The 14,026-nt window shown below is 45.3% G+C and overlaps 1 protein-coding gene across 2 annotated transcripts in view; it reads right to left on the reverse strand.

Annotated features, from left to right (window-relative positions):
- The window catches only part of SCAF4 (SR-related CTD associated factor 4), a 29,105-nt gene extending 16,163 nt beyond the window's left edge, over positions 1–12,942 (reverse strand). For both annotated transcript variants that reach the window (XM_039390401.1, XM_027715370.2), the window contains exons 1-5: positions 12,812–12,942; positions 5,303–5,386; positions 4,636–4,680; positions 4,046–4,207; positions 1,698–1,833 (exon numbers count right to left, since the gene is read on the reverse strand). In XM_039390401.1, coding sequence (XP_039246335.1) covers positions 1,698–1,833; positions 4,046–4,207; positions 4,636–4,680; positions 5,303–5,386; positions 12,812–12,841 — 457 coding nt within the window. In that variant the 5' untranslated portion in view covers positions 12,842–12,942. The remainder of the gene's footprint in view (positions 1–1,697; positions 1,834–4,045; positions 4,208–4,635; positions 4,681–5,302; positions 5,387–12,811) is intronic.
- Positions 12,943–14,026: the final 1,084 nt, after the last annotated feature.

Genomic DNA, 14,026 nt, shown 5'->3' on the forward strand with positions numbered 1-14,026 from the left:
ACCTGCAGCTGATGGATAAATCCTCCCACCAGAAAAAATACTTTTACTCATTCTTCCAGGAAAAGACTCCCATTTCCAGGAGCTTTACTGAAATTGAGATCACACTCTAGGACACGCTGACAGCTTTGGCTACATATGCAGCTTTCTCATTCTCTTTGCTTTACATTAAAATGCCTATATTAATAAACATTTTGCCAGTACAAAGTAAATTAGCAATAATACCATCAATTCCTCCACACTGTGAGCAAGTTACTATTCTTTAGCAAATTTGTTTTAATGGACATAATAGAGCTGTACAAGGAGTGACAGTTAAAGAAACTCCACAGATAAAAATATTTAGTTTGAAATACTAAGCAAACATGTTTGCCTTGCAATACCATCTCCTTTAAAGCCATTCCTCTGTTTGTACTTCAAATAACTCCAGTGTTGACAAGCAGCAAGCAGAGACAAACGTGTTTAATATTTTCCCAGAAGTGAAATGCAATGTAAAAATACTGCAAAAAGGTATGTGGTTGCTCTTAAGCATGAAGTAACTCCCCAATTATTTCCTGTATATATTCAGAAGGATATTTTCTTGCTCAAGGGAGAAAATTCGCATTTTTCTCTCTGTGGGCTAAACAGTTTGTATCTCACATAACGCATTAATATATTTATTATTATTCATTAGCATATTTATTTCAGGGCCAAATTATCCCCTCTGGTGCATGTGAATAATCTCACTGAAAATCTCTGCAGAAGGCAGCCAACCTGTTTGCCACCAGTGAGGACACACAGCTGGAAGGGTACTGCCCCTCACCTGTCCCAGCAGAATGAAACTGCACAGCCACATTTCATGGGATACACTTCCCTAAACACAGCTGGAGAGGCTCCCACTTTGCTGCTGTGCATCACTGTTTTGTTGTCTGTCACCACCCCTCCCTCACTCCATTCCACTTTTCCCAGTCCTACTCCAAGGTACACAATGAATAAGGAGGTTACCAGAGCTCAGCATGAAACACAGAGTGCAGAGCCAAAAAACTGGCCCTCTGGAGAAAGAGGGAATTGTGGAATGTGTATTCTCCTCCACTGCTCCATAACCTCACTGCCAGCTTTTCATGGGGCACAAAATAGGTCAGTGCAGCACTGTGGGCAGGCCCTCCCTGCTCTGCTCTGTGGGTCAGTGCTTTCCAGCCCGTGCAAAGGCCCAGACAGAACTGCACTGTTGGAGAATCTGGATGTGAAACACCAGTTAAAGTGTCCCGGGGCTCACACTGAGACACCGACAGCTGCTGCTTTCAGGTACTAAACTGATCCAAAGAAAGACAGAGCTCTTAACATGTAAGATCCCACTTTACTCATCTGGATTCTAACATTAAAAAATTACATCAGAATTGGAAAACTGAGATACAACAGACAAATATTTCAAAGCAAAAGTACTTGTTTAACAGGGGACACTGAAGTCATCTGTAAGTGTCCACATATGTATGTGCACATGAATATCTGTGATACACATTTCAGGTATTTTCCAATTAAGTTCTCACCAGGCACAGTATCAGCATTTATTCAAAATAAGTTCAGCTGCTCCACTTAATTTTGACAACAAAGGTAAGTTTATGGACATGTTGCTGCTGGAACTAAGAGCAGGTGCTTTCCTGTGAAAGCAAACAAGCTATTGCCATTTGCCCTTTGAAGGCAGAAGTTAAAATGTTCATTCCTACCTTCATTGTTAGTAGCATTCTCTGCCATTGGGGCAGTGGCACTAGTTCCTGCTGCCATATCCAGAAGAGGCTGAATTATTTCAATTTTAAATACTCCATTTTTCTGCCAAAGGTTCAGGACACGGACTATTTTACTCTGTTGAAACAAAAGTAAGCACCAATGCTGAATCCGGCTCTCTTTATTCACAAAGTCCCAGTTTATCTTCTGTATGTGGAGAAGAAAGGTTTGAACAGCACACAACATAACCAGGCACACCAATTTAACAAGCCTTGTGTCGTGACACAGGGCAGCAACACCTTTTACATGGTTAAAATTAAAACTGCCAACTTATTTTACTGTCTGCTTTAATAAAAAGCAATTTGTGACACTTTCCTAAAACTGTTCTGGCCAGTCAGAAATCCAGGTCTGATGAAAAATCGAGGACATCACTTCAGCCCCATTCCTTCACAGATGGTCACCAAGGGTTGAACCAACCAACCAATGTGACCAGAAAGAGAAAAGGAAGACAAGCTGGAAAGCCCTAAGGAAGAGAGGGGCAATTACACCAGGAAACACCAGAACAGCACTACAAAACCAGGCTGAGGATTGCTTCCTTGATTTTATCCCTAACCCAACCAATTCTGTGTTGACTCCAGAAACCATCTCCACCATTGCTCAAAAGATCAGGAAAACAAGTGGGAAACATCCTCACAGATCACTGCAGAAGGATTAATTTAGAATCTCTGATTGTCAGCTGTTATTTTAAGCTCATTTCTTTTTTTTCTTTTGACATGAAGAACAACGCAGCTTTCAGGAACAAGCTGGAAATTTGCCTTTCCTTCTTTAGCCCAGCACTAAAACAATGTCTCACTAGTTGTGTTGCTTCAGTTGGAATATTCAGGCAGGTAGAAATCAGAATACATGTTGTATTGCTGTCCTTTTGTAGGTTTAGTCATCTCACCTGCAGACATATAAGCTTCAAATACTTTTTACTTGGAATGAATTGATTCTGTCCCTTCTTGTTTCAACAATCAAATGTCTCACAGTGACTCAGTTATCTACACCCATGCAAATCCACCTCTACCTTCATTAGCTAAGTGATTCAAGAATTTTACAAAATGTTTGCTAAAATAACATCAGTTAGAGAGAAACCTGAAATAGTCTATTTTTAAATAAGATTTTGGTCTGAAAAAACAGTTAAAACTTGAAAACAGCAGAATATCAAAGCAATAAAATGCCATCTCTCCAGAAGACCTGAAAATAGAATGAAGGCCAAAGAATGAGTAAATTTAATAGTCCTGTTTTCAGTCACATTAATCTTACAGAAAGGCTGTTTAAAAAAAAAAAAAAAAAAAGTAGCATTATCTTCAGACATCAACCACGGTTGTCGTGTATCTGTAGATCAGGCTTTTTGGTTTAGAAACTGGAAATCCATCAAAGCAAGCATGTTATAAATAATATTATTCCCTATATCAAGTAGCCCCATGAAGGAGATGGACAGCCTAATTCATTTATGTGAACAAAATGGTAAGCACAGAAACAGAAAGGAGAAGGGACTGCTCTTTTTCACCAAGGTACTAACCCAGGAGCTCCAGGATATCAGATTCAAAGCCTGAAGGTCTAAATGTACCACATTAGAGAACTATGAACATCAAAGCTTTACAAAAAGCTTATTTAGAAAGTTGGGGAAGAAGTCAGGTAGAAAAGGAGTATTTTACAGAGAAAAAGCAAAGAGGTGTTTTTCTGGAAACCAACTGGCAACTTCTGAAACATACTTATCTTGGATTTTCCTGCCAGGGAACAAAAGTCATTTTCTGTTGGTAACAACCAGGACCATCAGGAATTCAGGACACTTTCTGAGCCTCTGTTCTATCAACAAGTACAGCAGAACTAAGAAAAACAAGGCCTTAAACCAGTGTTGGCAATGGAGAACAGCAATGAAACCCTCAAGTACAGGACTGGGAAAGACTGATGAAACCAACACAATGATTTTCTTAGAAAACTTTTGTGAGCAGAACCATCACTTCCTACAAAACCAGAGCTGCTCCTGCAACACCTCCTTTTTGTGGGAGACACTGCCTTCCAGAGGAAGTTTTCCTGAAGCAACCTCAAGAGGAAAAGCTTTTGGCACAGTAACCACACAGTGCTGAACTGTCTGCACAGGCAAAGCTGATGAGGGTAGGCAAAATATATCTTTTAACTCCAACTTGCATTCAACTGTCACCTTTGATCATCTTCCTCAGCCTGTTTTTCCCTTTCCTACAGCAAAAGTCCCTCCCAGGGACAGAGAGAATCACCCAGTTCACTGCCCCAGGAGAGCAAACACCATGACCGATGCACAGCAACACTTGAGGAGTGACAGTCATACCTTGTCTTCAGATGGACACAGATACAAATACTGGAATGTGGCAGTAATATTTTTAGAGAATCTTGGCCCAAAAACATCTTTGTCTGTTCCAAACTGGTGCCGGGACTGACGAACAATGGAGTCAATCACGTACAGCCCAGGGACTTTGTACTCTGGTTTGCACTGAAACACAACAAGAATTGTCCGTCAGGCAGGGATATTCCCAGGAAATCTGCTCTTGGGGAGAAAGGGAGCACTGCATTCCAGCCTGCTGCTCTACATGCCCAGGCAAGCATGAAAACTGCCATTTCTGAAAGTATGGATTAACTTAGTGACAATTAATTTTAAGTTCAGTACCTCCAGTTTCCTCCCCAGCTGCTGGGTAGAGAAAAATTTCACAATTTGCTTCCCCTCCCATTAATGTATGATGGAAAACTAAAATGAGGTTATATATACAAAAGTGATACCAAAATGTATAAAATCCTAACAAACCAGGATTTCCCCCCTCAATCCCTGAGTAACAGAAGCCTTTCTGGTTATTTATTAGCAATATCTAATAAAGGATGCAGACAATAACTTTATCAATAGATTTTTTTATTATTTTTGTTTACCTTTTTGATAAACTTCTCCACAATCTGGACAACATGCTTGTAGAGCTGGAAAATAAATAACATGCATTAGCATATCAGCTACTGAACAGTGGCACATCATTCTGGAAGTGTTTTTACTCTTTGTGCTTATTACCACTTCGGAAAAAGTACAGAATATGGCAGTCACATTCTAAAAGGCAGGATGTTATCAAGCTAAATTAATTAATTAAAGCACAGAGAAAAGGATTTCATGGGGGAGACCCAGACCCAAGGCATCCTTTCTGCCAGCAGTGTGGTGTCAGTGAGTAAGTGAAAGCTTTCTGGAGTTACTTTCTACGCAGGACCAGCGTTTCCACGTGCTAATAAAGTGCAGTTGCACCCTGCAACAGTTAAAATTTTATTTCACAAGAATCACAACGCCCTAGTGGGTGTAACATTAAAAAGCAATGACCCAAAAGAAAAAAAAATAAAAAAAATAAAAATAAAATAAAAATCAAGCTGGCATCATGCTCCCAGTCCAAAACCAAGAGATGATGTTCACCACCCACTTGTTTCTACACAACAGCCTTAACGCCAACCAGAATAAACCATCCCTGAGACTGGGAAATCCTGAATATTTACTTCAGAAGTGAAATAATAAATCATTGCTGCTGTTTACAGTTTGGTGTTCGTGCCTGTTGTACTTTACCTTAATAGCTTTAATGGCAGCTTTTGTGATGAGAATCATCTTTGCTCGGGAAATAGGAGGTTTCATCTCCATCAGTGAAAAGAGCTGAACAGAGAAAACAAACATTAGAAATGTGTTCTGAAGCTTAAGGAATTCACCAAAAAAAGACATTTCAGGTGGGTGAGGGATTTTTGATATCTCACACTCTGTGTTGGCCACATTGCTGGCTGGCCCTGAGAGAACTTGCTATTTTACAAACCTGTTTTGCTCTTTTACAAACTGCTGCCTTATTCTTCATAGGTCACCCAGGGGAAAGTTCATTCCTCAAGGACGTTTTCAGGAGTTACTGGTCTTTATAGATGACATGTATGTGTGTGAGTGTGTATATATATATATATATATATACACACATCATAACTGAAAATAAGCATTAGCTTTACATTTCAGAGATGAGGGAAACTAAAACTGGCACACGGAGTTGGGGAATCATCCATGAAGACACCTGGATACACTTTCCCCAGGATCCCAGCACCACCTGAACACTGTGACATGACATTCCATCCGTGTGGAATGTTTTAAAAGAACAGGGAACCGAGGGATTTGGGGAGATCTGTTGTCAGTAACAGCCTGGCACTCACACGTACACACACCAGAGACCCCAGATTCCAATGCACATTGCACTGCTCTCCAGATCCCTCGGGATCCCTCTCTGGATCTGCAGTGAATTCTATCAGCTCCACAAGCTGCTCTTGGAAATTCTCACTGCAAAATAACCAGCTGCCAAAACCACCCCGTGCACTGCACTGTGTTCTTATGGCAAAACAACACTGAGATCTGCAAGGCTTCTACACACACAGTTGTTTTTACCTTGAAATATTCCTCACAAATCACAGGGAAAAAAATTGCTTTGTGTTACATAATTTCATTTTGCCCTTTACAATAAAGAAAAAATTGAGCCCTTGAACACTAGTCAAAAGTGTCATCAATTATGTGCCACAAAGCAAAATAAGAGAATAAAAGTGTCTTCATTTGTCACTGTTATGGAAAGTAAGATGTCATTTAAAAATTTCTTCTACTTCTAATTTTAATTGATTTAAGTTCCAAGATACTGGTGAAGTGACCAAGTTCCACAGATTTATTCACTGTCTCGGTCAAGGAAAAAAAATCAATGAAGACAAAAAAATTTGGCCAAATAAGGCAAGTAATTTGCTAACAAGGCTTTCAGCAGGACAAAGGGAGGCCTTACACCTATAAAACACAGACAGCTGGCAACAAGGTATTTACTTTCTTAATTCAATTCCTATTCCAGGAGATGTGACAGAAGAAAAACTGTCATTCAAGACAGTGGTAGCCAGATGCCTTTTCCAGCACCAACACAAGACCATGAATTCTCATTATTCATCTCCATAAAATGCCAGTTCCAATGCCAGAATGTTGGATTTTTAAAGCCATTTTAACTGTTAAACATATTTCAGCTTGATGAGAAATCACAGCATGGACAAATAAAAACTGTCAGATAAAAGATGGAGAGAGGGGTCTGTGAGCTGACTTGGTTTTAAAAACAAATCCTGTTTTAAATTGGGACTTAATTGCTTTAAAATAAGTGCAAAGACTCTCAATGAACTAAGTCAGTAATATTATTAAAACTCAGGAAAATCTGTTTTAAGCTGTAATGAAAGGGGAAGAGAAATCGAAAGCCCAACACCCACAACGAAGCACCAGAAGGCTCAAAAACAGACGGAGGAGGAAAAAAGCAGCCAACATTAAGACAGGCATTCCACATCCTTTCCTTTGCACATGGAGAAGCAACTGGTCCTCCAGCAACAGGATCCAGTCCCATATAGTAAGAACAAAGGAGCTGGTGTGAAAGCAGCACTTTGTATTTCAGGAACGCAAGGAGAGACCCCCCAGGACACTGGGAGGGCTCAGAGCAGGGCCCAAGGTAACAAGAAACAAGGGGCAGCAAAAATATAAAGAGAAGTATCTTTAAAGTATCCCAACTTTGACACTGCAATTGGGGGAAACACGGAAAAAATAAAAATCCAAGGAGAAAAACTGCCAGGGAGGACAAAGGCACACATACATATATAAATACACCTACAGTACACATCTGCGTGTGCATGTGTGTGTATATATATAAAATAAACCTATTTGCCCTCTCTTCACCCTCCCCATCACCATCTCTTGGAATTCTACAAGAAAACTTTCCTACTTTTTTCAAGTTACCTGAAATCTTCAAATATCAAATGACTACTTTAATGCTGATTTTTATTTAATTCTCAGTATTGGTTAAACGTGTCTACACCACGTTTTAAACACAGGTAAATCTAAAATTTAACACCCTTACAAGTCCCTCATGGCTTTTCACTGGTAGAAGGGGGAGCTGCTCAGTAAGCCACCCACGAATTTACATTTCCGTATGTTCAATTAGACTGGGATCTTCTTCCACACACATTGCCCAAAGCAATACACCAAAAAAACCACCCCTATTTTCAGAGGATTGTTCTCACAATAATAAATCCAGTTCCTCAGAGGGCACCATGATCAGCCCAAGGAACAACCTGGACACAAAAGTTTACACTGTTTAAGAAATCATTGTGATGGATGCAACACAGGCAATGAAAATCTGTGGCTTGAGAGCATTTCCAATGTCCTGCCTCACAACAGGAGCCTGTCCCTGGAATGCTCTGACCTTCTGCTTTCACTGACCATAACTGCAGGATCGGAAGATGTTGACACAAAAGAAGTGGAGGTATTCAAGAGCCCACTAAACTCCAGCCACAATACACAATATTGATTTAAGAGTATTTCTGGGTACTTTTCACAGCAGCACGGAAGGAAACTCTAAAGTATCTGTAAAGCAAAGAGCTTAAAAGGCAGAAAATTCACCTGCTCGTTTTCAGGCTGATAAATGCTATTTAATAACAAAGGGGAGCTATTCATTAAACCATGGCAGGACAGCAAAAGGGAGACTAACTAACACAGTGAGCCCCGAAATTAAAACTTTATGTGAAGTACAGAAGCACCACAGAAAACACATGGAAGAAGTGAACCAAGACACCTTTCAACTACAACTGTGCCCCTGCTCCAGCTCAGGAGGTGCCAGGAGGGGTGGGAAACAGGACAAGGATGATGATGGCCTTTAGTTCTCAGCCTTTTGAGCAGCAGATTATTAACTCCTGTCATTCTACAGTTAATGCCCTTTGCTGGTCTATTTTACATAGGAACCTGAGAACCACTATTTTAAAATTCACCGAGCTTGATGTACGATCTTAACTCTATTTATGTGTTTTAAGCATGAGATAACCCAGTAGGAAGGTAAAAATACCTTTTAGGGCTTGAACTGGCTTCCCTGGCTTTGCTCTCTTGCTGAAGTGCCTCTGCCATAAAAAGGTCTCTTTATTTGCAAATAAAGAGCTACGGGTCTGTTTTATACACTCATTAAATCAACCCCCCAGCACAGCAGCAGCACGGAGAGAAGCACCTACTAAAACAAACACAGTGTTTAGTGATTAGTGGGTATCAAGCACTCAGGTCACTGTCAGGACACCTCATTCAACCTCCCCTTCTCCAATTTCCAGAGCAGTCTAACACGCCCTCAATGATTCAATCGAGCCTTAGGTGTCCAAAAGCAGTTCCCAAAGCAGGCTTCAGCCACAGTCAGTGCATTCATTCACCAGCTTTTGGAACGTGTTTTATTTATGCATTTAGAAAACACGAGACACGGCAAATCACCGGACACTTATGGGTATATAATTGTAGTTACTTGTTTGTGTGCCTACAGAAGCAAAAGGATGATGGAAGACACGACCAACAAGCACAGACGCCACACTATTTTGTTAACAAAACTTTAAAAGGGCAGATGTTTTAGAAAATCCAAAGGAATTCTGCTGGCCCTGTACATTCTCCTTCCCCTAAAGAACTTGCTGCTTCCTGTCCTCCTCAGGTTCTTCCTCGAGCTAAGGAAAGGAGAAAGAGCTTAGCAACAGATCATTCCCTATCTCAGATGATCAGCAAGTTTTAAATGCTTGACCACTAGCATCAGGTGCTGCTGGAGGTAAGAGATCACCATAACACCCACAGCTGTCAGGCTGTATTCTTGGGAAAATTAAGTGACATTTAGATTTGACCAGATATGACCCCCAGGCAATGAAGCCAAACAGCACTTCATCGACTCAGCCACTTCTGAATCCTGAAACACTGGGGAGAAACATCTTCACAAGGGATCCTCATCTGAAAATGACATCATGGAAGTACACACAGAAGAGAGTTTTGTTTCCTGCAGAAATGGTTTGGAAATGCAGCTCTCGGGGCCAGGGCAGGGCTCTCATGTCCAACACATCTCCTGGAAATACTGCTTGTCTCACTTCTCTTACCAGGAATCCCTACTGGAATGTCACAGCTTACAATATTCCTGGAAACAAGTTCAGTGCAGAGGCAAGAGACTCCAGCCAGATGCTGGTAGTTGTGTCCTTGCTGCTTTTCCCTGCACATCCAGACTCTCACCGGGGATCCTGAGCTCCAGCAACTGCTGGAGAACCACTGGGAAGGATATCCTGCCAACCTCTATTTATAGCACCTGGGGAGGGAGGGGAAGACTGTAATAGAACAGGCAAAATAAAGCCTTGCCATTGGCATAAACCAGCCACGCTGGATCAGAACCCCAACTGCCCAGTGCCCTGAACAAGGGCCAACAGCAAAGAAGGAACCTGCAGCTCCAGCTTGGAACAAACAGCCCACAAGATCTGCCACCTCATTGTCTCTGGGCACCTTTAGGTGGGATATCAAATGTTTCAGTGGTACAGATTAACTACTGTCAACCTGAGACACACCATTAAAGGCATAGGATGCATTACTCAACACAAATAAAAGATTACAAAACAAGAAAGTTGGCGCTTTTTTCCTATTTCCAGCAGCAAGACTGTGCAAAAAAAAAAAAAAAATCTCTTTTTCTAACTTTTTTAACTATGCCTCAAGTTTTTCAGATTAAAGAAAAGGAAACACACATCCCCTAAACTGAAACATGCCAAGGATTTATAAACCGTGGCAGCTGTCTTGGTGAGGGGTTTTGTTTGCTTCTGTTTTGGGGGTGGGATTTTTTCTGTTTGGGTTTTTTTTGTTTTGTTTTTAGAAAAATGTTTGCTTGTTTTCCTAAAAGCATAACAAAGTTCTGTCCATTATCCAGTTACCTTTGGTGATTTATTTATACTGTGTCACTAATGTAACATAATATATGCACCTAACAGTGCAGGATCCAGTTGGAACTGAATTCCTCAGAGGAAACGCACCACAGCCCTGTCCAATCCCTCCTATTCAGCTGGAGGAATCTGCTCAAACTACAGCTGGATAAAGATGGAGCAGCAAACACAAAACCTGGGCTTGCTCCTGTAGAAACAGGAGGATTTTGAAGAGGACATTTATTGGCAAACTCGCATTCAAAAGAGAGGCTCAAAGACCGGGACTGAGGGAACGGCACCACAATCAAACAGGATCAAATTACACAACCCCAGCGAGTTCCCACCCACTGCCAGAGCCAAACTCACTCCTCTCCCTCCCCAAGCTCTTTTATCCAAGAGGAGACACCAACCCAGCAGCTTCGAGCATGCCTAATTTACAGCCCTGCTTTGAACTTGGGCCTCCCACCATTCAAAGAACTGCTGCAAACACCAAACCCACCCCAAAAAAATCCCAAATGGTGGGATCATCTGCAGTAAGTGGCATCTCCTCCTTCAGGCAGAGCTGACATGGAAGCAGAGCCAGGAGAGAATCACCTCCAGCACGCACGGGAAGTGCAGCTCCAATCCCAGGGCTGCTGCACTTGGGAGTTCCATGATAAACCCACAATTCCCTGGTATTGTAGAGCCAGCAAGTCCAGGAATTCTTGGCCTACAGGGTACTTTGTAGCTGCCCCCATCTTCACTGCTTGAGCTACTCCACTCCCAATAAAATAATTAACCCTTCAGTGACTGGGACTGGCACCTCTGAAGGCCTCACAACACCGAGCTGTACAGACAAAACCAGCGCTCACAGCCTCCCCAGCCTGGGCTGTTCCCACCACTGCTGGAACAACACTCAGATCTCTGTAAAACGGACATTTCTGGGCTTTCTCAGTGAAAGAGAACAGTATCTCCCCCTAAATCTTACCCCCCCACAGACCATTTCGGTTTGTGCTGCTCCAGGCAGCAAGAGAAGAGACCCGTCTGAGAACTGGACTTTATGTGCTCTGCCAACACCACAAACACCCCTCCTGGGAGAGGACAGGGCAGGAACCATTCCCTGAGCTCATTCCCAGGCTGCTCCACACACGTGCAGTCCCAGGAACCCGTCACACACACAAGTGACTGCACAACAGGAACTTCAGCAAGGACCCTTTTCTCCCCCATAACTGATATCCAAGCAAAAAATCTGATGCTTTGCTCTCTTTCAGACATCAGGATTTCACTCGGCATTCCTGTTTGCATCAAGCCAGAGCATCCCACCTTTCCTACAGGAAGAGGCAGGGAACAAAACACACCAGTTTCCAAGGCAGGGATTAGTCACGGGATCCCAGGAAACTGCAGAGTGAACTTTTTGCACCCTGACTCCATCACGGAAGAGCAGCTGCCATTTCTCCCGTTCCTGTCCTGCAGGAATGCACAGCCTCCCAACCTTCCAACGCGTATTTGGGAACAGCCTCTGGCTGAGCTTTAACTGCTTTTCTGTCTAGGGAGGACCCGCAAAGCCTCAGTGTCCAGCTGAGGGGGATGTACGACCAACAACTAACCATCGTTTTTAAGTCACGTGTCAAAAAACTTTATAGAGGAAGGACTAAATTACATTGCTGTTTATTGCAGGAAAAACCACCACGCTCTGCTTTGATTCCAACTCCCACCGGCCGATCAAGGAACCAAAAAAAAAAAAAAAAAAAAAAAAAAAAAAAAAAAAATCAAAAAGCAGGGACCGTGGCACGAAAGGAGAGTAAATGATTTCCAGCCTCCCCTGTGCCCAGTGCTGGCGTCGATCCCTCAGTCACATCCCAGGCGCCCAGAGATCCCCCCTCCCGCTCCAGTGTCACACCGGCCAAGGCACTACGAGGGAACACCAGCCCCGAAACGCGGCTTCCCCCCAGCTCCTCAACGACACGCACGGCCGGGAATGACTCCCGGCAGCGATCCCGGAACAGGGATCGGAACGGGGTTCCCGCTGCCGGCGGTGCGAGGAGGAGCCCGGGAGCGGGGGGACAGCGAGGCGGTGGCAGTGAAGGCGCGGGGGCAGCGAGGGGACACAGAGATCCCCGCACAGATCCCTCCAACGCCGCTTCCCCCCCGGGCCGGGCCAGCGCGGGGCGGCCCCTGCAGGGCCGCGGGGCCCGGCCGCGCTCGCCTCCATTTTCCCCCGGAGCGCCGCTCCCCGCCGGGCCGAGCCGGGCCCCTCACAGGCGGCGGAGCCGGGCAGGGCCCTGCCGGAAGCGCGGGGCCGAAGCAGGGGGGGGGCGGTGCGCGATGGCGGCCGCCGTGTGTGCCGTGTGTGTCCCCCGCCCCGCGCTCCCACCTCCTGGTTGAAGGCGTTGACGGCCTCCATGTCGGCGCTGGCGGGCGGGCGGGCGGCGGTGCGGGCGGTGCTGTCGCTGCGGGCGGCGGTGCCGGCGGGTGCCCTCAGGGCGCGGCCATGATGGCGGCGGCCATGGCGGGGCTCGCGGGCAGCGCGCGCGGCCCGGCCCGACCGCGCGACGGGCCGGGGGGGAGAGCGGGGGGAGCGCGGGGCACGCCGGGAGCGCACAGGCCCCGCTCGCGGCCCGCGCGAGAGCCGCCGGGGGCACGTGACTCGGCGCGCGCGCGCCGGCGCCATGTCAGCGCCGGCCCCGCCTTCCGGGGGAAGGAGGGGGGGGGGGGGGGGTAAATGGCGGCGTGGAGCGTGCACTGATACCGCACTGCCGCTGTCTCTGCCCGCGGACACTGCCACTGCCGCGCTCGCAGCCGCCGGGCGGCCGCCGCGCCGCCACCGCGCTTCGGCCCCTCACGGCTGCTCTAGTGCTGTCGCGGGCGGCTGGGCTCGGCTCGGCTGGATTCGGTTGCGCTCGGCTGAGTTCGGCCCAGGTCGGGTCAGTTCGGCTGGACTCGGCTCCTTTCGGCTCGATCCGGGAGTGTTCGGCTGGACTCGGTTCCGTTCGGCTCGATCCGGGAGTGTTCGGCTGATCTCGGCTCTCTTCGTTTCCATCCGGGAGTGTTCGGCTGGACTCGGCTCCGTTCCCTGACGGAGCCCCGGGGTGAAAGCGGCGCCCGCCCCACGTTAAACACTCAAAAATCGATTCTTTCCTGATTCCGTGCCCCCACACTAAACACTCAAAACACGGTGTTTTTTCTGATTCTCAGCTCCACGTTAAACACTCAAAAATCGGTGTTTTTTGTCATTCCTCGATACGACACCCTCCCCCCTTTAAACATTCAGAAATCGGTGGTTTTTCTCATTACCTCATCCCCTTCCCCAGGCTAAAGACTCAAAAATCGGTGTTTTTTCTCATTCCCTGATCTCCCGCTCCACGTTATACGCTCAAACACCGATGGTTTTTTTCTGATTCTCAGCTCCACGTTAAACACTCGAAAAATCGCTGTTCTTCTGATCCCACGCTACACACTCGAAAATCGGTGTTTTTCTGGTCCCCTGCCACAAGTTAAACACGCAAAAGGCGATGCTTCTTCAAGGCACAAGTATAAATAGGAGCAGGACTGGAAGGCGGCTCCCCACGCAAAGTGATCAGCCCCGGTG

This window comes from Pipra filicauda, unplaced genomic scaffold (assembly GCF_003945595.2).
Source record: "Pipra filicauda isolate LSUMZ 115617 unplaced genomic scaffold, ASM394559v2 scaffold81_size6448238_pilon, whole genome shotgun sequence".
NCBI lineage: Eukaryota > Metazoa > Chordata > Aves > Passeriformes > Pipridae > Pipra > Pipra filicauda.